The sequence below is a fragment of the Leopardus geoffroyi genome, chromosome C2 (genome assembly GCF_018350155.1).
Source record: "Leopardus geoffroyi isolate Oge1 chromosome C2, O.geoffroyi_Oge1_pat1.0, whole genome shotgun sequence".
In the NCBI taxonomy this organism is placed as follows: Eukaryota; Metazoa; Chordata; class Mammalia; order Carnivora; family Felidae; genus Leopardus; species Leopardus geoffroyi.
In genome coordinates this window covers 29,094,003-29,120,040 of record NC_059333.1, presented here as the reverse complement: position 1 = coordinate 29,120,040, position 26,038 = coordinate 29,094,003, and the positions used below count along the sequence as shown (strand labels likewise).

Here is a 26,038-nt window from a genome sequence, read left to right as displayed (position 1 = left end):
TGATTAGCTATGGATGGCTTAGTAACAGCATTCTGTCCTCCAAATACTTTAGCAAATCATTTATGAATGCTTATGGTAATTGTTTGATGATATTAACTGAATTGCAACCAATTATAGAGAAACTAATGTGATTTATATTTTAATTTGATTTGCTTTCTTATTATCTTCCATTGCAAAGTTCCCTAAGTAATTACAGCCACATTTCTAAGAAGTCTTGTAGTTGCTCATGGGTAGGATTTTTGACCTAGAAAAAAATCAGAAAAATAATAATATTAATAGCTTACTTTTAAATTTCAGCCTTGGACTAGGGAGAGGACTACTCCAAGCCTTTTGTTCTATTCTTAAAGGTCAATAGGAATAAGAATTCAACAGGTTCTTAATCAGCTGTTTCTTTTTTGGAACATTAGACTATCTAATGAGTTTTTCCTTAGGTTTAACTAGCTCTTGGATAAAATACTAACCTAATACTAACCTACTCCTCACTTCTGATAAGATGGAGAAGTTCTATGGATGTGAGACCAGTTTCTTCACAGTTTTCTCTCTAGGAAGAATCAATTCCAACTCTTTTATTTTTCTTCATAATATGTATTTCCTCATATCCTTTTATCTTTCCTGATTCCAGCCCTCCAATGAATAGTTCTACATTTATTCTTCTCTCTCAGCATTACTGTTCTTATTTTAGGATCAACTATGATGTCTGGGACATTTTCTGATGCAATTATACTGAAATGAATAGCCCTACTTTTTAACCTTAAGTATATTGTGTTTGTAGCCCTGTGCTCTTCATAACAATTGCAGTCAGCCTTTTGTCTATAGTTGAAGATGATTGTACTATATCCTAGGCCAATAAGTGTCCTTTAAAAATATTATGATTATCATATTGACTTTATTTTCATTTTGTCTCTTCAGCTATTTTTACCAAGCAATTATTGCACACATACTGTGTTCTTGATACTTAGTACAAGCAAAATAAACACGAATATGACATACCCCTCTTTTTACAGAGTTCATAGCCCGGTGAGAGAGATACTAAAATTAATTATGATGAGTATTTAAATCAGACATAAACAAATGGATCAAAGTATAAAAAACAACAGATTCTGCCTTGAAGAGTTAGAAAAATTATAGAGAGGAGGTAGCCTTTTATTTGATCTTGAGAAATAATTAGGAATTAATCAAGATAACAACAATATCAATTTTGGGTTTCATCTAATGCTTTAATGTGCAAAGACTTAGCCTGGTTCTTGGCAGAGTCAGATAGCTCCCTGTGAATTTTAATGGTTATTGTTATCTTTACTATGATTGTTGAGACTCTCATGGTAAGATTTAAAGATTATTTCTGATACCTTTGAGGGTTTGAAATTAAGAAAATGTTCATGGTTATGCAAGAAACCATAACAATGCTGTTCCTAATTATAAAGCTTTGTTTAAATTAAGCTAAGCTTGTGGAAGAGAGCAGATATTGTCTGTCAGTATAGTTGGCCACTTTGTCCTTCAGAAAGTTCTTTGGTCTGGAGCAGTGGCAGGACATGAGGTGTCATATATGAATTATTTCCCAAAACTTTTTTAATACTAAATTTATAACTATCATTCTTATTATCTCTGATTTAGTAATAATAATCATAACAATAGACGTGACACTTTGTGTTTACAAGGTGCTTTTGTGTTTTATCTTTCTGTTCCTCAAGGTTTCACATGAGAATTTTTTGAGGAATATCATGTTACAATGTTCAACCTCCGGTCTCCTGGTTCTCAGTATCAAAGGTTCACACCAGGCACTATTTATTCAGAGTATTCAGTGTTCGGTGTTGTTTGATGGAACATTACAGATTTGGAAGACCATTTTTGAATTAGCAAATCTTCTATTGTGGTTTTATTATTAAGAATAAAATGAAACAAAAACCCATTTTCATTTGTGTATAAAATTAAAATAGTATAAAAATTAAAGGAAAAACTTACACCTCTGTGAAAATGGATCAACTCTTCTGTAGTTCCAGTTATACCAGCACATCGAGTCTATACCTGTCAATGTAGTATTTAGTTTCTGTTTTATATTTTGTGCCATTTTTTGCTGTTCTTCAGCCTTTTTCTCCTGTGTTTTTCATCCTCTTTCCCCTTATCTTGCTGAATACATAGCAAGTGTTCAAAATCTTTATCACTTGAGGATTGATTTAATATTATTCTAATTAAAGGTTATTCAAGAGCAATCACCTTTGTGTTCAAGATCAAGTTGGATCAGAATTACATTGTTTTGGATCAAAAGCCACTCCATGTCTTACATGCTCAAAAAAGAAGAATTAAAGTTAATCTTGGATCTTTAAAGTACCTGATAGAAATCAAAATGTTAATAGTTATATACATACGCATAAGTTCATAGGTCAAAAAGTACGTTCAGTGTTTTGCATTATTGTACAGCACACAGCAGTCAAAATAAATTCTTTAAAATCAATGTTTGGATAGAGTCCATGGGGTAGATTGAAAGGTAAGTCTCTAGTTCAAATACTGTGGGTCCTTTCTAAGAAAAGAAGGGTTATTTAAAAGGATATTTTATGCAGCAGACTGTCACATATTCAGGAATCATTTTGAGACATAAAATCATCAAAAAATAAACTTAGGAACAGTGAGTATGTGGAAGACACAGATGTGCCACCTAGATCCCCCTTCTAGGAAGGGCTTGCCTCCCAGCTGTGGGAATACATATAGCAAGCCAGCTCATTCAGGGTTGGCCTGGCTAAGGCCCCACTCCTGAAGGTCAGGCCAATTTAGCCTAACACAGAACAACTCTGATGGATAATACTCCTCTATGTCTCTCTGGGGAGTTGGTCAAAACCTTGTGGGATCTGTATCACAGTGTGACTTTTCCATCTGCCCAATCCTCCTACCCCGTTTTCTTCCACAAGCATTGATCCCAAGTGAGCAACCTGTACTTCAGGCTTAGTGTTATGGGCCAAACCTCCCGCCCCCAAATAGATATTTGGAAGTCCTAATCCACAGAATGTGACTGTATTTGGAGAGAGGGTCTTTAAAGAGGCAATTAAATTAAAATAAGGTCAGTAGGGTGGGCCCTATTCCAATACGACTGATGTTCTTACAAGAAGAAATTAAGACACACATACTCACACGGAGAGAAGGCCATGTGAAAACTCAAGAAGGGAATCATCTACAAGCTAGAGATTTAGGCCTCAGGAGAAATATTGCTGACAGCTTGTCAGACTTTTAGCCTCCAGAATTATGAGAAAAGAAATTTCTGTTGTTTAAGCAACTTAGTCTGTGGTACCTTATAATGGCTGCTGGAGCTAATACACTCAGCCTCTACTTCCAGAAAACTCCACCAAAGACAGATAACTTTGAGAGAAACTACAGAGAAAGTAAATAAAAAAAGCACAAAAGTAACTCATTTGAAAGGGCCTATAATAAACATATATAAAATTAAAATGCAAATAGGATATATTTATATTTAAGAAATAACCTAGTTCTGTAAAAATTCAGTTTAAAGTTAAAAGAAAACAAAACCATGGACTAAATATGTTTATGTTCCTTTAATGTGGTACATGCAATGTTTTTTCTTTTCCCTTGTTAGGAGTGTTTCTTTTATTTCTTTCCTTTTTAGGGTTCCGTGGCTTATGTTGCCCAGCAGGCCTGGATTCAGAATTGCATTTTACAAGAAAACATTCTCTTTGGCTCCACCATGCAGAAGCAATTTTATGAGCAAGTATTGGAAGCCTGTGCTCTCCTTCCTGATTTGGAGCAGTTACCAAATGGAGATCAAACTGAGATTGGAGAAAGAGTAAGGAAAATATAATTCATCACGTGCAGGAATAGAATTCCATTCAGCCATGCTAATAACATATTTATAGTCTTTTTTCTGAAGTCTTAAAGAGCTCTGTACAACTATAATTTTTAAAAATCATTACAGAATTTCTATGAAAGGGATGGCGATATTAAGGACAAATAATTATCTATAATTGACTATTTGGAAAACAGATTTAAAATCAGCAGGGAATGCTGTCGTTAGTGTCCACATGGGGGAACGAAAGCCTACCAACTGGATCATCAACACTTTGTTTTTAGCTGCTCCCATAATGCTGTTCACTGTCTAATGAGTGAATGATGTTTTGTGTTTTTCCTGTATCTCTTGTGCGCAAAGTCAAGCCTAGGACAGTAGCAACAGAACACCAGTCTCCAGCGGTGGCACCGAGGCCAGGTTCTAAAAAGACTCAGACGATGCTGCCGTTAACGTGCCTTCTCCATGTTTGCTCATTCTTGCTTAAGAGGATCTTGCTTCCCATATTCTTTGTTCTATTTTATTTTCATTGCGTTAATGAATAGTCATTACTCTGCCCAGTGTTTTGGAGTTTAAACAAAACAAAACAAGAGAGCATGAGCCAAAGTATGAACCCTGAGAGATTATCTCTGACCCGTGACTAAACTCTCCATTAATTAAACATGAATGCAAAAGCAGCCTCTGCCTGTGATTCATGTGTGCTGTGAAGATGGGTAAATGATCTTTACCAAGTGCTTTGAATTTCTGAAAAGAGTGTCAGCATAGTGTTGTTAGGCGTTTGTACCCCTGGCCCCAAGTTGTTTAATAGTGCTGTTATATAAATTGATAAATAAAATAATTAGAGAGCAAAAAGATAGAAAGTAGAAATATTTAAGATCTAGAATGAGGCAAAATTTACCTTTTAACGAGACTTATGTTGGCTTTGTTCATAGCCTGTTACTTTGCAGATGTATTTTCTCAAGTTATTAAATAGATTTCATTTTTTTTCCACCACATCTGTGTTGTCGTTTTTTTTTTTTTGTTTTTTGTTTTTTGTTTTTGGTGTCTTTGCTATCCCTTGGCAAAATGACACCATAGCTAAAATGATGCAGAAATGTGACTTCTTCAAACTTGTTACTACATACTGAATATTATGCTGATAAAGCCAAACTCTAACAATATGAAATGTTGACGGTATGTAAGTAAAAAGAATTTAAAGAGGAAGAAAATGCAAAATGTGAAGTATATATTAAATATAGGCATAAATGTCATCACCATATATAACTTACACTTTTTGTAATTAGATGTCTCCCAATCTGATGATATGCTTTAAAATAAACATGTAATTGACTATTTCAAAAGGAAATCTGTTTACAGCTGTTTATGAGACAACTAAGATAATGGATATAGAATTGTATTCATTTTTATTCATCTTTTCCTTTGGCATTCTTCAATTGACCACAAATATTTTTAAATCTATTATATGCCTTTTTTCTGCTATGGGGTACATAATGGTGAGCAAGGGAACTGTCCCCCTACCTTCAAGAGATTTGCAATCCAGTGTATCTCTGCCAATGATATTATCAGTTGTCCTTATTAATATTTATTAATCACCTAGTGTCAGACACAATCTATGTGCTGGGAGTGTAAGGATAAACTAGATCATAGGTTTGTGAGGGAGACTGATGTGGGTATTGCCATTTCTGGCAATGGGATGAGTAAACTGAGCATCGCAAGACAAGAATGGAAGGAACGAATCACTTTACTTGGAACAGTGGGTGGAAGATTGCTTTGGAAAAAGACTTCTTAGAGTGACTAGATTTTGAATTAAAAGGGAGGATATGGGCTCTAAGTAGAATGAACAGCTTGGGCCGGTCTGGCTGGCAGGCCACCTTCAGGTGAGGACAGTATCAGGAGAATGGTTGAAAGATGAGTCAACACCAGAACGTAATTATTGTAGATTTATACTAAGGAATTTGTTGTTGCTCCTGGATGATGGCAAATGAGATGTGGGCATCCCAGGTTTTTAAACAAAGTGATGACATAATCACAGGATATGCAATGACAAGGCAGAGGATGAATTAGAAGAATGATTGGGGATAATAGCTAATGTTGATTGTGTCTGTACTTGGTGTTGGATTTGTTGTAAACTTGTAAGTTTTTTAAATTTTTTACAAATATCTTTTGGTTTTTTGTAACTTATTTATTGTAAATATCTTATTAAATGCTCATGACAAACCCATGAGTTGGGGGCTGTTATAATCACACACACACACACACACACACACACACACACTCACACACACATATTATATTATTTTATATATATTTTTGCATGCCTTTCCCCCCTGCTAAACTGTGACCTCCTCATGACAGAGGCTCAGTTTCATTATCTTTGAATCCCAAGTGTTATCTAGCACCCAGAATATGATTATACAAAGCAGGTATTTGTTGAGTAGGCACAAGGTGAGAAAGGCAAAAAAGCAATGGCATTTTACAATTAGAGGTAACTGGCTAAGTTCTGTGCTGCAAGGAAAGCTTTTAAGCCAGATCTGTAAACACTAAATATAAAATAAATCAAGTAAATTGGGCCTGGCCCCATAATTCTCTATACAGGGCTGTACATGTCGACTTTAATTCTCACATGGAATGATGGATATTCCTTATTTCTTGCTTCTTAGAGTTGTACTTTTGCCAACAAGACTTGTAGTAATCTTTCTACAGAATAAAATAGGACATGATGATTACTGCTTTAGTAATTTAGCTATTATTCTCAATTTTCTATGTGTCAATTTAAAAATGATCACTGGTGTCAGTATATGGTTAGCAGCCAAAAATCTTATTTAATATATCAGAGGCATGACTTTTCAGAGTTAGGGGATTGGAAATTCTTTTCTCCTTAATTGTTAGTATCTACTTTTGAGAGTAAGCAATTAAGAGAAAGCAGATATATCTGTTAATTTGCACAAGTTAGTAGCACTTGGAAATAGCGGATGGGGGCTAGGCCTTTTGTATTTTGGAATAAAGAAAGGTTTGAGGGTTGATCTTGAATTGTCTTCTGTCCATGCTGCAGAAGAGAAATTGGATGTCACTCTATGTGCTTTGAGATTTACCCATTTTTGGTCATGGTTTTTCTCCTGCTCCATTTTCAGGGTGTGAATATAAGTGGGGGCCAGAAGCATCGAGTGAGTCTGGCCAGAGCTGTGTATAGCAGGGCTGACATCTACCTCCTGGATGATCCCTTTTCTGCAGTTGATGTCCATATTGGAAAGCAACTTTTTGAAAAAGTGATTGGGTCCTCGGGTATTTTGAAAAACAAGGTAGCCATAGTGTCATTTATGCTTTGAAAGGATAAAGGGAAGATAATCTGCATCGCGGTGTGCCTAAAATTCCAGTATTTTGTTCATTTGTTGAAGCAAAGTAGTGAAATTTTACGTGAAAGGGGGGGTATTACATTAATCTTTTTACAGACAAATTTTCATGAATATTTTTTAAAGTTTTATTTGCAAGTTTACTGTGACAACAATTTATGTGATTGTTACTTTATAGACTGATACCACACTCTAAAGGGAATTTGTATGTCAAAATGAGTTGTTTTTTGTTTATTTGATTTTTTTGAAAAACGGTATTTTCATACATAGCAATTTCATAGAAAGTATTATTTTACTATTAATTTGTTACTTAAAATTATGGTATTATTAATATAGCAATAACAATTCAGTTCTCTTGTGAAAGGGCCAAGAAGAAGGGTATTAATATTTACTGAGTGCATTCCATGTCTGACACTAAATTAGTTCATTTAGTTCTTAAACCAAGTCTCTGAATAGGTATTAACATTATTCCTGTTTTACCTCTGAAGGAACTTGTAGTTCAAAATAGTTTGATATAGGTTGCGTAGCTTAAGAAGAGCAGAGATTTTAATAACATTTAGAATTGTTGAATTATTATGTTATGCACCAGAAACTAACATAATATTGTGTGTCAACTGTACTTTATTATTTTTTAATTTTTTAAAAATTGTAAATGTTTATTTGAGAGAGAGAGAGAGAGAGAGAGAGAGAGAGAGAAATGGAGTGTGAGCTAGGGAAGGGACAGAGAAAGGTGGGGGACAGAGGATCCGAAGGGGGGCTCTGTACTGACACCAGAGAGGCTGATGCGGGGCTCACATACACAAACCTTGAGATCATGACCTGAGCCAAAGGCGATGCTTAACAAACTGAGCCACCCAGGTGCCCTCAACTGTACTTTAATTAAAAAAAAAAAAAAGAACAGATTTTAAAAAGTCTGTCTGACCACAAAGCCATACTCATTCCTTCATAATATGCATTTATGGATTTGTTAATATAAGCACTCTGGAAACATTAAATAAATGTGTAAATGGTAAAGTATATATTTAAGTAAATAATAAATACCTTACTTATCAAAATGAACCCAAGATAAAAACTTATCGTTCAATCCTATGTGTGTGTGTGTACAGTAATATGGAAAGATTTAAAAATGAATAATATGAATTATGACTGTAATCAAACACTTTATTGTAATCCTATAGGGCCTTTAAAAAACTAAGCCATGGATGACAGATACGAAATTTTTAAATTTGTTATGAAATTGATTCATTTTTTTTTTTAATTTTTTTTTTCAATGTTTATTTATTTTTGGGACAGAGAGAGACAGAGCATGAATGGGGGAGGAGCAGAGAGAGAGGGAGACACAGAATCGGAAACAGGCTCCAGGCTCTGAGCCATCAGCCCAGAGCCTGACGCGGGGCTCGAACTCACGGACCCCGAGATCGTGACCTGGCTGAAGTCGGACGCTTAACCGACTGCGCCACCCAGGCGCCCCTGAAATTGATTCATGTTTAATGAATGAAGAGTCCCTGAACCAATGGGTTAAAAACGTTTGCAGTCCAGGGCGCCTGGGTGGCTCAGTTGGTTAAGCGTCTGACTTTGGCTCAGGTCATGATCTTAGGGTTCGTGGGTTTGAGCCCCGTGTTGGGCTTTGTGCTGACAACTCAGAACCTGGAACCTGCTTCGGATTCTGTGTCTCCCTCTCTCTCTGGCCCTCTCCCCCTCGTTTTCTGTCTGTCTCTCTCTTTCTTAAAAATAAATAAGCATTTTGCAATCCTTTTTTTGGTCTAGCAGCATATAATCATTCATTGTGAAATATATAAATGCTGCCTTAAACTGATACCAACCAACAATTACACTCTTAAATAGTAAAAAAAAAAAAAAAAAAAAAAAAAAAAAAAAGAAGAAGAAAGAAAGAAAAAGAAAGTAAGAAAGACTACAGCTTTCCTTAAAATAGATTATTTTTGGGGCGCCTGGGTGGCTCAGTCGGTCAAGCGTCCAACTTCGGCTCAGGTCATGATCTCACGGTCCGTGAGTTCGAGCCCCGCGTCGGGCTCTGTGCCGATAGCTCGGAGCCTGAAGCCTGTTTCAGATTCTGTGTCTCCCTCTCTCTCTGACCCTCCCCCGTTCATGCTCTCTCTCTGTCTCAAAAATAAATAAACGTTAAAAAAATAAAAAAAAAAAATAAAATAGATTCATTTTGCCATTTTTTACTATAATGCAAGAAATAAAACACTCTTTTTCAGACTCGTGTTTTAGTGACACACAACCTCACACTGCTACCACAGATGGATTTGATTGTTGTAATGGAGAGTGGCAGAGTTGCACAAATGGGAACATACCAGGAGCTGCTGTCTAAAACCAGAAACCTCACACATTTGCTTCAGGCCTTCAGTGAACAAGAAAAAGGTGAGACACAATGAAAAATAAGCCTAAGATGTAGCGTGCCTACCCATTCTGAAAGTCCATTAATTGTGTGATTTCTTACAATGCATTTTTCTTTATTCATCCTGCTTAAGTCAGGAATTGGGCACCTTCCTTTCTCTAGAAAGGAAACAAATACATTGGAACACATCAGCTAAAAATTAACCTCATTTATGATTTTTAAGCAAAATGTCATGCCCCAAGATCTGTTTGTTCATCTATGAAATGAGAGATTAGATGATTTATAAGCTCTACTGCAGGTCTAGAATATAATGGGTCTAAACATTCTACTTTCTTTTAAATTAAGAACAGGGAGCATAAATCTATGTCAAGTAAATAATAAATATTTTAAATGTTGCATGTTGAAGGAGAGAAAAAAAAGAAGGGAAATGATATTTGTCTAACTTTTATTATGAATTAACAATTGAGTTTACTAGTTTTTCTTATTATACTCCTAGCATTTTAACTTAAGATTCATAAATGTTTATGTAAATGAAGTGGTTTGATCCTTACCTAATTAAGGCACAGGGATGTTTGAAATCAAGCATCCGAGGGGTCCATTATTTCCCATCTCTGAAAGTTTAATGCACATCATCTTTTTCTAGCTAGATGGTTTCTTATGTAGACCACTATGATCATTGTCCTGTAACTTCCCAGAATACTACTGAAAAATTACTATAAAATCAGTTAACTATTTCATAATTTTGGGGTAACAGAAGAAATATTGAGCTATGCTTTGTATTTTCTATATGAACTGGGTAGCCACTAATTCACTTTACGTTGTGCCTAATTATAAACGTCATAAAAATGTGTAACCAGTTTATAACAAGATCAGTGCAATTTATTATTTGAATGTTGTGAAATTAAAAAAACAAAGCAATTTTGCTGATGTGTTTCCTTTTTGGACTGCAGCAAATACCAATTAGTTATGCACCACTGTTTTTCTATACCTCGTCTTTATTCTTTCTCAAATTCAAATATTCTATTTGCAGTTGCATTCTGAAATTCTTAATAAAAGAAGGACCTCCTATTCTCTTAATGGCTAGCGATTTTGGAAATGATCTCTTACTTACTTGGTCAGGCTCAGTAATAATTTATATTTAGTATAAGTATAGGAAAGAGATGTCTGTGAATGTCTCCAGGACTAGCATGAGAATGTGGTCTGTCATTTTTTTTTCTTTTCCCAGCACTTAGGTAGTCTCATGCAAGGGAGATTACAGGTACTCAGTAGCTGTTAAGCAGGTGAATCTGCCGGAAGTATGTCTCCTCAGGAATTAATGGGATGATTTAGAATGCTATGAACCAGTGTATTTTTCATGTGGCCATTTATTTTAAAGGCCACATGAAATATAAGTTATATTATTTTGGAAAATAGAGCTCTAAAAGCAGACAATAACTTCAATGTTCCATATTTAATTCACCATAAAATATGAATAGTGTGTCTTTTGAAAGTTGTGGAATTTGCTCTTGTTTAAAACTCCATTTTTGGAAACAAAAATCATGCCCTTTCTGTATTTCTGTATACCTTCTTATGTATATGAATCCTCTATGGTAACAAGTGAAAACAGTATTATTCTTGAAGCAGGGCTGACATTAATAGATGTCACTGCCTTACCACCAGAAATATGCCAGAGTTAGAAAAATGTAAATTGAACTTTTTTTTCTTAATGACTGCAGTGTTGTGTCTTCTCTGTTAAAATTCAGGAAGGTGATGAATAGAGTTATTTTTTGCATTAAAAATATAATACATTTTTAAATGAATATTTCTAGGACTTTGATTTTTTGGATGCTGAATAAAAATGTAAAATGAAGGCTTTTTAAAAGCAGTCATCAAATTACTTTACCCATGATGATACTAGATGTTAGATAGATATTTGTAAAAGGTCAGCTATGTATAGTGCAATTCCCTTAGGGGCCACACAGAGCAAGGCAAAAGTAGTTTTTGATGACATAAAACACCCCACTAAACAATAGCTTCAAACCAGGTTACATTCAGTGTCAAGTTCTTGCAGTGCTGCCCTTAGACATGGGCCAATGTGACCCAGTACTATGCTCCATGCTTTAGAGAGTCCCTGTTTCAGACTTTCCTAGCTGGTTCTCTGACCAAGAGCCCAAGGGATTATTGTGCCCATGAAGGGTCCCCTTCTGATATTCTACCTTTTTTATTGTTTGTATTTTTAAACAATTTTTTTTAATTTTATTTATTTATTTTTGAGAGACAGAGAGAGTGTGCAGGGGAGGGGAAGAGGGAGAGAGGAAGAAAGAAAATCCCAATCAGGCTCTACACCACCAACATGGAGCCTGATGCGGGGCTCAAACCCATGAACCATGAGATCGTGACCCAAGCTGAAATCAAGAGTTGGATGCTCAACTGAACCAGCCAGGTTCAGAAGATGAACCAACCTCATCTTCTACTTTTTTTTCTACTGTTCTGGGTATTTGGGGTTCCAGAATTCTCTGTCGAGATGACATAAACTTGCTCCTCAGTTCTGCCCTCCCAAAGGCAGGCTGATCTACTGGCATTTGCCACTCTTTGGCTTGAGGAATTTTTTTTCTTTCTTGGAAGGGTTAGGGTGAGTACAGCCTAGACATGTAGCCTGAAGTGTCCATCCACAGACATGGTTCAGGGTGGGGCCAGGGTAGGAGAGAAGGGGACAGGAACCTTGACTGAGGCCATGTCACCCAGAACTTCCATGTTTTCCAGAGGAACTCTTAGGGTTCCAAATACTCTCACATGGACCTTGCCTTGAATATGGTTGGGGAGGTGGATTGCTAAGGATAAGCAATAGAACATATTTGTGAGTCTGTTAGTTCAATCTGTAACTATTAAATAATTAGCAATATGGCATGTGGGGCCTTCATTTATACTCTTGCCCTGGTTCCCACCAATGTGAGATGCAGGCTTGTCCCTGTGGGGCATTTCTTTTTTTAATTTGCATAAGTAGTAGGGAAAACCCAAACTATATCTGAGAGCATTTTTGTTGGGATTTAGAGGAAAAAGATGGTCTGGACAGGTAGTAAAATTTAAGAGGTATGATCCTTAGTTTGAAAATACCCTGTGATCTGTCATTTATTTAACTTATCTTCTTTGATCTTGAGTCTGTTCAAGAATTCTTTTAAAAAGAACACAGTCCTTCCATTTTAAAATTTGTGTTAACTTATGTGACACCAGAGTGGGAGTAAATGTCAGCACAACCTGGTGGAAACAACACTGGGCCAATTTTAGGTGCCCCAAGCACCTAACTAGGTGAATCTTCATAAATATGACTTAACTCTTCTGGTTCTTCCCATTTATAAAACATGGGACTTGAACTAGATCCACTTTTCCTGGTGGCTGATGTGGAATTGAACAATGCAGGTTTTTATCACTCCTTTGCCCTCAAAACTGCTTATGACTCAGCTGCTTTTTCTCCTTTTCTTATCATCCTCAATCTTGCTATTGGGGTTGAGAACAGATAACTTAAAAAAAGTAGTTTTACAGTATGATCTGGGTTTGGATACATCAGACCTTTAAGAATCCACCCAGCTCTGAAAAGTCTATAAATCTCACCTTTTGGAAATATTATATTAGAGAATTAATCAGAGGTAAAAAGAAAGGTCAATGAAGAAAGATATGAGGACTAATGATAAATTTACATGGAATCTCATGTCTCAGAGAGATAGGTGATGTAAGTCAGATTCTTCCATTAAGGGCTATTTGATATTTATTTCTGAAATAAGAAAACATAGAATTCATATAAGAGATTGTAGAAATTCCCAACTTCAGTTTCTATCTTTAAAAATGAGAAGTCTGAAATTCAAGGAGTTTAGGTATCATACTGTAAAAAAAGACAAAACCCAGCCAAGTTCTGAGATGTTTCCCTTCAGATTCAGGTTCAGATAACTCGAACCTCTCAGTGTTGTAGTTCTAGATGTGACACTTGTTTCTGTGACTTGCTTAACTTCTCTGTGCCTCAGTCTTTTTATCCCCAAGATAAAGGGATAATTATACTATCTTCCTCATAGGAATATTCTTGAGAATTAAGGGAAAAATTTATATATATATATATATATATATATATATATATATATATATATGATTTAGAATAGTGCCTGCCACATAGGAAGTTAGTATTAGTGATATTAGTAAGAAGATGACAGAGATTTGGGGGACTTACCATTGTGTTTCATCAATAATCTTCACAATAATCACAATTTTCTGTAAGACTTCATTAAATTACATTTTTCCTTTAAAGACTAGAGTCATATTCCTCTTGGGCAAATAACTAGCCCTTCTGTGGAAGATCCAAAACAAGTTAGAACTCTAATGTCCAAAAAAATAATTTCTGTGGACTTATTCATTATGAAATCTCAGTTTTTATGAAGATATTACAAGATATTTCAGGCAAAGGGGAAATTATGGGGCAAATGAAAGGACTCCCTATATTCCTGTGGATCCAGAACACAAAAATTTCTTCAACTGGTATCTTTCACCAAATTTCTCACTATTTAATGCATTGTTTGCTTATATGTATATAAAAGCACTCACCATCTTCCTCTCCAGCTCATGCTTTAAAGCGAGTCAGTGTAATCAACTCCAGAACTATACTGAAAGACCAAATCTTGGAGCAAAATGATAGGTGAGTATTAGGATGATACCAAGCTCACTGGGATTATGGACTAATTACACTTTTTTAAACATTTAAAACGCATCCTTTATAAAGGATCTACACATTATAATGGCTACAAAAGTACTTAGTGGTTTCCAAATTTTGAACTATAGGTTAGATGGATGTGTCTCAGTTTTTAAGTGAGATGGATGTGACTTAGTTTGGGGAAGATATGCTCATTAGACTCTCAGTAACTTCTAGACAAATTCTAGTAGAAGAAGTGTGTGTGTGTGCGCGCGCACTAAAAATATCTCCAACCTATAGCATTCATATGCACTGCTGATGTAAATGGGAAAATAAGCTTGAGACATGAAAATTCTACAATGGACTGGGATGATTATCAGGCCAGGATATGTAACCTAGAAATACAGACTTGGTGTAGGAATTGAAGAATCTGTTTGCTAAGACAAAAGGAAGGAAAGAAGGAAGGAAGAAAGAGAGGGAGAAAAGTGGGGAAGGAGGTATGAAGGGAAATAGGGAAGGAGGAAGTGAAAGAAGGATGGGAGAAAGTGAGAGAGAAAGAAAAATAATACAACGTTGACCCTGATTGGATTTTGTTATATTACACTTCTTTTTTTGTAAGTTTCCAAAATGAGCAGTAATTGAAGCTTATTACCCTAATCTGTTATTTGCTCCAAATTTCCCCACAGCAGTTGCAAATAGGAGCCTGAAAGAAGAAAAAGAAATAATAGGAATAAAAAGATTAAAAAGTCAGTGCCAGAATTATAAGGAGCGGTCACTCAGCAAGATTGCTAAAATGGAGAATTGGAATGGATTATAGGGAAGCAAGCACTTTGGGATCCAATAGCTTAGAAATTTGTAGATTTGACTTTCAATTAAAAAAATGGACCTTAAAATAAATGGAATTTATTTATTTATTTTGAAAAGAGTAGATATCCCTAAGGATGTGTGGATGATGTGAACATTACAGGTTTGAGTTTTGCCTCCACGACAGATTCAGCTGACTCAATAGATCAACTAAATCATTCTCCCAGATATCATGGCTTGCTCACCCAACTTCTGTAGGTCTTGTTCCAATGTTACCTTATGAATGAAGACTTTAGGTTTAGTCACCCTATTTTAACATAATACTTCCTCCCCTTTCCTGGCTTAATTTTTTTCCCCATAATTCTTATTAATTTTCAGTATACTGGAAAACTTACTTACTTTTATTTTGCCTTTCATTTCTAGGTTTTAAGCTGTAGGACAGCAGAAATTTTGTCTATTTGTTCATTGCTTTACTGCCATCTAAACAAGTTTCAACTAAACCCTGAGTAGCATATAAGCTGATGTTCAATAAATATTTTGTTGGATGGATGAATAAGTAACTGAAGTCTGAAAGAACACTCAGTGATTTTAATCCATCATTTGTTCTATGTTATTTTTTTGAGCATTATAACAATAGCTTTCATTTAAATGAGTGCCAGTTTTTAAGCATCCCTAAAAGAAGCAAATCCAGGAGCACTGAACCAGACTTTGAAATTTATGTGCTGTAGGATCTACACATCTCTGATCACTAGGAGAATTTTCACCTGTGTGTAGTTTCACTGGCAGCCAAATTGTAACTTGTTTAAAAGCTTAAAACTTAAAAATCTATAAGGATTGTTGTAAACTTAATCATACCCTTCTCTCTATAATAAATCAATTTCTCTTATTTATAAAATCACTGTCAGTCATAATATCTAAATTGAACCCCTCATAGTTTTTGTGAGTCACCTTTGGGAAATTTCTACTTAAAATAAGAATCCCAACCCCCATAAAAATACACTTACAGAATTGATTTCTAAACATTTCTCAAGTTGTGGAGACCCAAACTGAAGCCAGCATTCTGAAACTTCCTTCTCCAGTAAGGAGCACATTGAGAAGATGGCCTCAATTCCAGTATGTCATATTCTTATCAACACAGCCCACTATCAAGCTTCCTTTTTAATGACTGTGATAAAAATGTAATTGAAGGTCCATAAATTCCCCCATGCTAATCTTTTCTTGTTTGTCGCCATAGTAATTAAATCATTTTTTATTTTGTGTTTGAGAGACCAGAGGCCTATTTTAATTTTTCCAAAATATGCGCATGTTTGGCTACTACCTATGTATTTCCTAGTTTATTATTTTCTGTGCTACTTCCCATTCTTGGTTTCATTTTTTTTTTATCTGCTTTACTATTTGGTAAGATAATATTACATGGAGAAAATTTCCTGACTTTTCAAACTAATTTTCTATTTTTAAGAATTACCCAAATTTCCATTAGTGCAGCATTAAGATAGACTAGGGGTTGGAAGATACACAGAGGCAGGAACTATACAACAGCAAGAAACTCTCTACAATGGAATGTACAGAGAGAGAATACAGTGAGTCTTCTTCATGGAAGAATTCGTGGGGATAATGGCTAATTGCCCATCGGGAGGTAGGTGAAAAGGAAGAGAGTTGGACTAAATAATGTCTGAGAATCCCTCCCCACCCTGAAATTTAAGGCCTAGAATCATTTTCTGATGTTAATTCAGATTTCTAATAGGGACTAAAATAATTTGAACTGTCTCCACATTTTTTTTCACTTTTTGGTTTAAAGTTACCTGGTGTATATTAATTATTTTATTTCTTTAAATATTCCTTAATATCTTCCACAAGTAAATTAAATTAGGAGTGTTATTTCAGTACCTAGACTGCCCCCTTTCTGTCTTTCATGTCAGACTCTTTTCATCACTTTAATCCTCCCATGCACATTCCAGACTTTGCAACTGCATGCTCAGTTCCAGAATAATGGTTTCAGTATGTTAATTTTATATCTTTTATACAAAAATATGCAGACGGGTATTGTGCCAACTTTCCTGAGGGTTTCTGAAGGACAACACGAAACTCATTTTTAAAACTTCTCTACCAGCAAAATAATTCGCTCTTTTAAAATTCAGATAGAATCTGTTATTCACAACAAAGTGCCCCAAACTAAATGCAGTATTTTGTGGAAAAAATAAATAACATTGTAGTCTGGAAAAGCAATACCCTCCTGTATAGTGTCCAATAAATTCTTGGTTTTTGTTAGTTGTGTCTAATTACGATGCTTTAATTCCCTTTTAACAGTTGGGTTTCACAGCATTTTATATCCAGCTACATTAAGAATTAATTTTTTGGCTTGATACCAATGCCGAATTTGCTTATCCAAACAGAAGCCATGCCAAGGGCTTGAAAGATGATGACAGTAATTAACCCAAATCATATACCAGGAGTTGTTCCAATGAAAGTGTCTGTTAAATAGTGTATCTTTTCCTGATGGTGAAGCTGATTGTACAGAGGCCATGTATTGCAACGTCCCACAGAATGTTTCTTGACACTAGAGCCAGAGACAGAAAGGGAAGAGCCACCAGACTGATCAAATAAAGCCTTTCTTATTCTGGTAAATAACATGGGAAATGGGGAGAAATGAGGGCACATAGCTCAGCTCAGTATTTCTAGAGGTCAGTTCGATATTAGATAAATCAAATGACCTAGAACTTGGCATACTTCACGCTTCTATGTCCCTACAAGGGACAATGAGATATAGGTAAAAAGCATGACCATTGCAGCAAAAAAGTAGGAAAAAACTGCAGCCACTATAACTACTGATTTTGTTATGTAAATCTTAATATAGTAAAGTGATAAAATATATCATCATAATATAAAATATAATGCTGTTATAGAATAATATTTTAGGTTCATTATATACTGAGCTACAAAGACCATGTATAAAATGGTTTAAAAATTAAAAATCTGTTTTAGAACAACATTTGTATTGTGATACTACACACATGTAGGGAAAAGACTGTGGTAATATTCACAAGCACTTGAGCACCGAATGTCTCTGGAGCATAGGATTATGAATGTTCCTTCTCCTGCTTCTCTCCCTCCTCTGTTTTCCCTCCTCCTTTGCCATTACTTTTCTTCATGCTGTTAGACATTTTCCAAATGTTTCTCCAATAATACAGATCTAGAGGAATTGACACACACTTGGTGATTGGTTAGAAATATGCCAAGATTGAGACAGAGGAAGTATTTGTAGCCCTTTACAAAGCCAAGGAAAGCTTTAAAGAAGGTAGGAAAATAACTGATTCAATTTAGGGTGGTATAGAGATAAACAAGCAATGAGATGAATTGGATGTCGAATAAGCATTTTACTGTATAGATCTGGAGCTCAGGGAGGAAGTATGGACTAGAACAATCAATCTGAGAGTCACCCACAAGGAAGAAAGTTTTTGTAACTGGGAGTGAATGAGATTGCTCAGGAGAGTGTGGAGCATACAAAGGCAATACAGCTGGCCCTTGAACAATGTGAGGGGTTGGGGGCACCGACTCCCCATGCCGTTGAAAATCTGAGTGTAACTTTTGACTCTGCAAAAGCTTAACTACTAATAACCTACTGTTGCTGGGAAGCCTTACTGATAGCAAACAGTCAATTAACACATATTTTGTGTGTATTAACTGAGTCCCAGGCAAACCTATTATTTCTCTCTATTCCCTTCGATATGCAGCCTGTACTCCATGATTACCATCTCATCCAAACGATGGCAGTAATGTGAAGTCTCAGGCTTTGCTTTCTTTCCATTAAACCTTCATGTTAGAACTCACATGTCAGTGCTCATCACACTTGCTTCAAAAGATCATACAGCTGTATAAATTGGTTCCACCGTGAATTAACACCTTTCCTCCACCTGGGCTCTTAATAGTGCCTAGAAAGTCTTCCATGACTCTCAGAAGGGGCCCCACATCTTACTTGATGGAGAAAGTAAGGGCAGACAGGAAAGTCAGTCAGATACATTTATCTGCATCTCTACACAGCCTTTTATAGTTCTCTCCTACAGCAAACAAAGGAAATTCTTTATTAACATCCAAGAATAGCCAGATGATCTGAATTCCATTCTGTCCCATTTAGTCAAAACACTTTTATTTTTTAATGTTTATTTATTTTGAGAGAGACAGAGAGAGAAAGACAATGTGAGCGAGGAAAGGGCAGAGAGGGACGGAGGGAGTGGGAGAGGGAGAGAGGGAGATAGGGAGAGAGAGAGAGAGAGAGAGAGAGAGAGAGAGAGAGAGAGTGAATCCCAAGCAGGCTCTATAGTCAGCATGGAGCCTGACACAGGACTCCATCTCATGAACAGTGAGATCACAACCTGAGCTGAAAGCAACAGTTGGATATGTTGTGTGTATTATGTACTGTATTCTTACAATAAGATAAGCTAGAGAAAAGAAAATATTATTGAGTAAATCAAAAAGAAAAGAGAATACATTTACAGTACTGTATGTATATTTATTGAAAAAAATCTACACATAACTGGACCTGTGCACTTCTAGCCTGTGTGGTTCAAGGGTAGACTGTAATGACTAGATCTGAACCTAAGGAAAAATGAACATTAAATGGAAGACAGAGAAAGAAACTCAAAGAGAAACAAATGGGGGGTGGGGCAGAGAGGAGTGAGAAAATACAAATGCATGGTGGTAGGGAAGTAAAAGGAAATGTCCCTTAAGCAAGGGAGTGGTCAGTGGTGATGAATGTCATGGAGAGTTAAAGTGAAATAATTTTTAAAATATTCCATGGATACAACAATAAGTATTTTACTTATTTCATTAAGATGTTGTTGATGGAAACGCTTTCAGCCAGGTGCCAAGTAGTTCAAAAAGGAAAGGTGACTTGGCAGAAAAACATTTAGCTATAAAAAAGTCATGAAGTAGGATAGTAAGTGAAGAGGGATATGGCATTGAGAATAGAATCATTTTAGTAGCGATGGTATTGGTTTTAAGATAAGAAGAATGTGAGGTGCCTGTATGGTTCATTCAGTTATGCGTCCGACTTCGGCTCAGGTCGTCTGGCTCTGTGCTGACAGCTCAGAGTCTGGACCCTATTTTGGATTCTGTGTCTCCTTCTCTCTCTGCCTCTCTCTCTCTCTCAAAAATAAGTAAACATTTGGGGTGCCTGGGTGGCTCAGTCAGTTGAGCGGCCGACTTCGGCTCAGGTCATGATCTCGCGGTCCATGAGTTTGAGCCCCGCGTCGGGCTCTGTGCTGACCGCTCAGAGCCTGGAGCCTGTTTCAGATTCTGTGTCTCCCTCTCTCTCTGACCCTCCCCCATTCATGCTCTGTCTCTCTCTGTCTCAAAAATAAATAAACATTAAAAATTTTTTTTTAAATAAGTAAACATTAAAATAATTTTAAAAAGATAAGAATATGTTATTCTCTATAGACTGATGGGAAGGAGTCAGGAGAAGGGAAGAACAAAATGAAGATTAGAAGATTGTGAACAATTCTGGGTTTCTTAGATTTGCCCTAAGATGAAAATCCCTTGGATCATTTATTTGAAAGGCAAGTTTCTAGAGGGGAAATCTTATAATCTGTATTTTTTTTTTAATTTTTTTTTCAACGTTTATTTATTTTTGGGACAGAGAGAGACAGAGCATGAATGGGGGAGGGGCAGAGAGAGAGGGAGACACAGAATCGGAAACAGGCTCCAGGCTCTGAGCCATCAGCCCAGAGCCCGACGCGGGGCTCGAACTCATGGACCGCGAGATCGTGACCTGCCTGAAGTCGGACGCTTAACCGACTGCGCCACCCAGGCGCCCCTTATAATCTGTATTTTTAACAAGCACCATCAAGTGACTCATTGATAGGAAAGTGTGGAAACACTATAATTAATAAATGTGTTTTACAGCACCTGGCTGGCTCAGTTGGTTAGGCATCCAACTGTTGCTTTCAGCTCAGGTTGTGATCTCACTGTTCATGAGATGGAGCCCTGTGTCAGGCTCCATGCTGACTATAGAGCCTGCTTGGGATTCACTCTCTCTCTCTCTCTCTCTCTCTCTCCCTCTCCCTCTCCCACTCCCTCCATCCGTCTCTGCCCTTTCCTCGCTCACATTGTCTTTCTCTCTCTGTCTCTCTCAAAATAAATAAACATTAAAAAATAAAAGTGTTTTGACTAAATGGGACAGAATGGAATTCAGATCATCTGGCTATTCTTGGATATTAATAAAGAATTTCCTTTGTTTGCTGTAGGAGAGAACTATAAAAGGCTGTGTAGAGATGCAGATAAATGTAGAGATCCAGTGACTGATTTTCCTGTCTGCCCTTACTTTCTCCATCAAGTAAGATGTGGGGCCCCTTCTGAGAGTCATGGAAGACTTTCTAGGCACTATTAAGAGCCCAGGTGGAGGAAAGGTGTTAATTCACGGTGGAACCAATTTATACAGCTGTATGATCTTTTGAAGCAAGTGTGATGAGCACTGACATGTGAGTTCTAACATGAAGGTTTAATGGAAAGAAAGCAAAGCCTGAGACTTCACATTACTGCCATCGTTTGGATGAGATGGTAATCATGGAGTACAGGCTGCATATCGAAGGGAATAGAGAGAAATAATAGGTTTGCATGGGACTGAGAGTTTCCTGGAATGTGGGACAGTTAATGCTAAAACTAAGAATATCTGGGGAAACCAGAATCATCCTAGAGAGCAAGGATGGTAGAAAGTTGGATTCAGGATCTGGAAGTCTAGATGGAATAAAAACCAAATGTAGTGAGAATAATTTAATGTACAATTTGGAATAGAAAAGGTTATGGCCAGAGATTGAAATGTTTAGAGTTGAGTTTTCCAAGGTGTGTTAGTTCCAGGTTATAAGATTCATGACTTAAGGACCTGACAATTGATGGTCAAAGTAGAATGCAGATGAAGGACCCTAAATATATGATGGCTCTGAAGTTGAAAAGAGATTGAGTTTAATGAGCTGTCTCTGTAAGCTATGACATCACTCAGGATGGTGGCAGAACAAAGTGGGACGGTGAGCCTGATGCCATTTTTGATAGGCCAGGAGGCAAGTAGATGAGAAGACATAGATTATGGTACAGATAGGTGGCATTAGCTTAAATAATCTAGGGATTTAGCTCAAACTTGGAGGATAATTATCTGTAGAAGAAGGAAAAAATCAGACTTATTCTCCTGACTTTAAAATATATGGGATATCAGAGAATGAACTCTCCATTTGAAGAGATTAATGGAACAATGCTATATCATCAAGGCAGAGGAATATGCAGCAAAGCAGTTGAGAATGTATAATTTAAAAAAAATGCTTGGTCAATCTAAAACTTACAAAATGTACATTGTCTTGCTTTATCAGGCCCTCATTGGATCGAGGAAAACAGTTCTCGATGAAAAAGGAAAAGATCCCTATTGGTGGGGTAAGCACCAGAATAAATATTATTATTTGTTATTAATATATATTAATGTATATGATTATATTGCATTATTAATAAATATATATTTGTCATTGAATTTGAGGAGGTTTGTTATATAATAATTCGAAGAACATACATTAAATGGAACTATTGGATATATAGTGTTGTTTAATTAGGATTACATGCTACTTAGCGATATATATTCTTGTTTACTAATGATAGTAACTAATATTATTTGAATATTTATTTTTAAGTGCTCTGGACTGTGCCAGCACTTTACATATAACTTATAAGGTGGCTACTATTACTATTCCAAGTTAGAGATGAGTACTCTGAGAGATATGGAAGTTAGTAACTTGACTAAGATCACATGCCTCCAGCAATGTCAAGTAGGATTTAAATCTACCTTGTCTCACTTTTAAGTACAGTAACCTAATTTTGTATCAACTTTGCTTTTAGGTGAAGTTCTCAATCATTCTGAAGTACCTCCAAGCCTTTGGCTGGCTCTGGGTGTGGCTGAGTGTGGCCAGTTATGTAGGGCAGAATTTGGTAGGCATTGGGCAGAATCTATGGCTGAGTGCCTGGGCAAAAGAAGCAAAACACATGAATGAGTTCACAGAATGGAAGCAAATAAGAAGCAATAAACTTAATATCTATGGATTATTGGGATTAATGCAAGGTAAAAAAAAACAAAGAAACAGCTGCTTCTCTTTTCTCTTTTTGTCCTATTCTAATGCAAGCATGTGGCATCATTTTATTTCACATAAAATCTGTGCCATAATTTGCATATATTTTAGAATAATTTAAATGCATATGTTTTTAATTCACCGTATTTGAGAAAGTAAACCAAAACTTATGTGTGTCAGCTACATGGCCCACAGTAAATAATGTGTTTGTCTCATTTAGTCTTGACAAAAAATTATTTATAAAGGTGTTATTATCCCTATTTTACAGCTGAGGAAACTGAGACTCATCTGCTAAGTCATTCAGGACTCAAAAGTCTTGATTACATGGCTACTCACTATATGTGTTTAAACTAATTTATTAATTTATTTAACATACATTCTAATGAAGGGACTCCTTGAACTTGGGCATCCTGCTTAGATAATATGTGTAAAGCTTATAGAAAAATGCTGAGCATAAACCAAGAGTGCAGTAAGTGTTGGCCGTTACTTAACACTATACAGAATGAACACTGTGCACGAAATCCTATGGATAGAAAGTTTTAGAGCCAGGATTTGAATTCATGTCTACCTGATTCCCCAAACTTAACCACTAAATTAACATTTCCAAAAGGAGTTTTACATGAAACAATAGAGAGGCTCCACAAATACAGGATTCTGTCCTCTAATAGGTCTGCAAAACTGAGAACTGTATTTTTCTGTGCATCTGAAATCTTTTTTCTTTCCTTTTGCTAAAAAGTTTGAGATATTCTTCAATAAACTGACCCATTTAATTATATTTAAATCAATGTTTCTCAAATCCATTTGACCATAGGGAAAAATTATTTTCTTGTGTTGTCCATTAACATCTTGAGCAACTTGTTTTCCACAGAATACATTTTGGAAAACTCTATACTATTATATGCTCCATTCCAAGTGAAAAGTATAATGTAACAAAAGCCAGAAAGAAAAAAAAATAGTCTTTCAAAAAACTTCTTAATAGTTCTGAAATGCTATGGAAATGTTAAGGAGAAAGAAAATTGAGAAAAGTTCTGTGATTATAGTCAAAGATGCATAATCCAGAAAGAGGTAGGAAAAGAATGCAGATTGTAGGTAGTTGAATAATTGATGATTAAGGAGTAGATACATGTTGTCCTTCAAAGAAGTTAGGTGATTTGAAAGAGAAAATTGAAGGATATTCAAAAGTACAGTAGAAATAAAGAGAAGATTTTTTTAAATATAGACATTTTGTGTGTGTGTTTTATAAGAAGAAAGTAAGGCACCTTGAGGGAGAATGATAGCAAATTCAAATTAGAAAATGATACATGGAAGTCATGCTATCTAAGGATATTCATAAGGGAAAAGACAAAGAGAAGTACATGCATTTGGGAAAATAAAATAAAGATAAAATAAAAAATACGAAACTAGGGCTTTGCTTCTCTTTTGTCCTTTCCCATCTTTATTGTGTGGCCCGAGTATTTCTTGTAAGTATCTCCATCAAAAAGTAAGCAAATATTGTGAGACAGATTTATGTTTATTTTGTCATTCTGCTAACATAATTCACTGGGGAAAGAGATGTTACATTAATGACTAAAATGAGATATAAGGACTAGCTATAGTATGAAAGATACACTATGTTTGCCTTTGAATCAGTGAGAGTCAAGTTTATTGGCTTGCAGTTTACAATTCATTGAGGAAAAAATGGATATAGCGGTCTAGAATTCTAAGCAGCTAAAGAGGATCCATATATACAAATATCTCTATATCTGTGTCTATCACATGTGCATATGAGAGTTAAACTCATATCGATCCAGGAGCTCATGTTACAACTTTCAGGGAAATTCAGTATACTTTGAAGAATATTTTAAGTGAGCAAATATCATTCCCTATACTAGACAAGGTATGCAGGTTTAGTACTCACAATTTTACTTTTGTATATGAGAATTTTTAAAAAATTTTTATTTAAATTCCAGTTAGTTAACATACAGTCTAATATTAGTATCAGGTGTAGAGTTTAGTGATTCATCACTTACATATAACACCCAGTGCTCATCACAGTAAGTGCTCTCCTTAATGCCCATCACCCATTTAACATGCTCCCTCACCCTCCCCTTCAGTAACCCTCAATTTGTTCTCTACAGTTAAGAGTCTTTTTCCTGATTTGCGTCTCTTTTTGTTTCCCCCTATATTTATCTGCTTTGTTTCTTAAAGTCCACATATGAGTGAAATTATATAGCATTTTTTCTTTCTCTGACTGACTTATTTCCCTTAGCATCATACTCTTTGCTTCATCCATGTCATTACAAATGGCAAGATTTCATCTTTTTTAATGGCTGAGTAATATTCCGTGTGTGTGTGTGTGTGTGTGTGTGTGTGTGTGTGTGTGTGTGTACACCACAATGTTTTTATCCACTCATCAGCAGATGAACATTTGGGCTCTTTCCATAATTTGGCTATTGCAGATAATGCTGCTATAAACATTAGGGTGCATATATCCCTTTGAATTACTATTTTTGTAATCTTTGCATAAATACCTAGTAGTGCAATGCTAGATCATAGGGCAGTTTTCTTCTTAACTTTTGGAGGAACCTCCATACTGCTTTCCAGAGTAGCTGCACCAGTTTGCATTCCAAACAGTGCAGGGGGGTTCCCCTTTCTCCACATCCTCACCAGTACCTGTTGTTTCTTGTATTGTTGACTTTAGCCATTCTGACAGGTGTGAGGTGATATCTCATTGTGGTTTGATTTGTATTCCCCTAATGATGAGTGATGTTGAACATCTTTTCATGTGTCTCTTGGTCATCTGTCTGTCTTCTTTGGAAAAATGTCTGTTCATGTCTTCTACCCATTTGTTAATTGGACTCTTCACTTTTGGGGGGTTGAATTTTATAAGTCCTTTAAATTTTGTATACTAACCCTTTATCAGATATGTCATTTGCAGATATCTTCTCTAACTTCATAGGTTGTTGGAATTGTTCATTTTGCTGATTGTTTCCTTCACAGTGCAGAAGC

General features: G+C 35.9%; 1 protein-coding gene across 8 annotated transcripts in view; it reads left to right on the top strand.

The window, feature by feature from the left end:
- LOC123610712 (multidrug resistance-associated protein 1-like) overlaps window positions 1-26,038 on the top strand; it is a 91,335-nt gene that overhangs the window by 43,097 nt on the left and 22,200 nt on the right. For all 8 annotated transcript variants that reach the window (XM_045501629.1, XM_045501626.1, XM_045501630.1 and 5 more), the window contains 6 exons: window positions 3,611-3,787; window positions 6,916-7,083; window positions 9,357-9,519; window positions 14,078-14,153; window positions 22,307-22,367; window positions 22,824-23,043. In XM_045501629.1, the coding sequence (XP_045357585.1) occupies window positions 3,611-3,787; window positions 6,916-7,083; window positions 9,357-9,519; window positions 14,078-14,153; window positions 22,307-22,367; window positions 22,824-23,043 (865 nt within the window). The remainder of the gene's footprint in view (window positions 1-3,610; window positions 3,788-6,915; window positions 7,084-9,356; window positions 9,520-14,077; window positions 14,154-22,306; window positions 22,368-22,823; window positions 23,044-26,038) is intronic.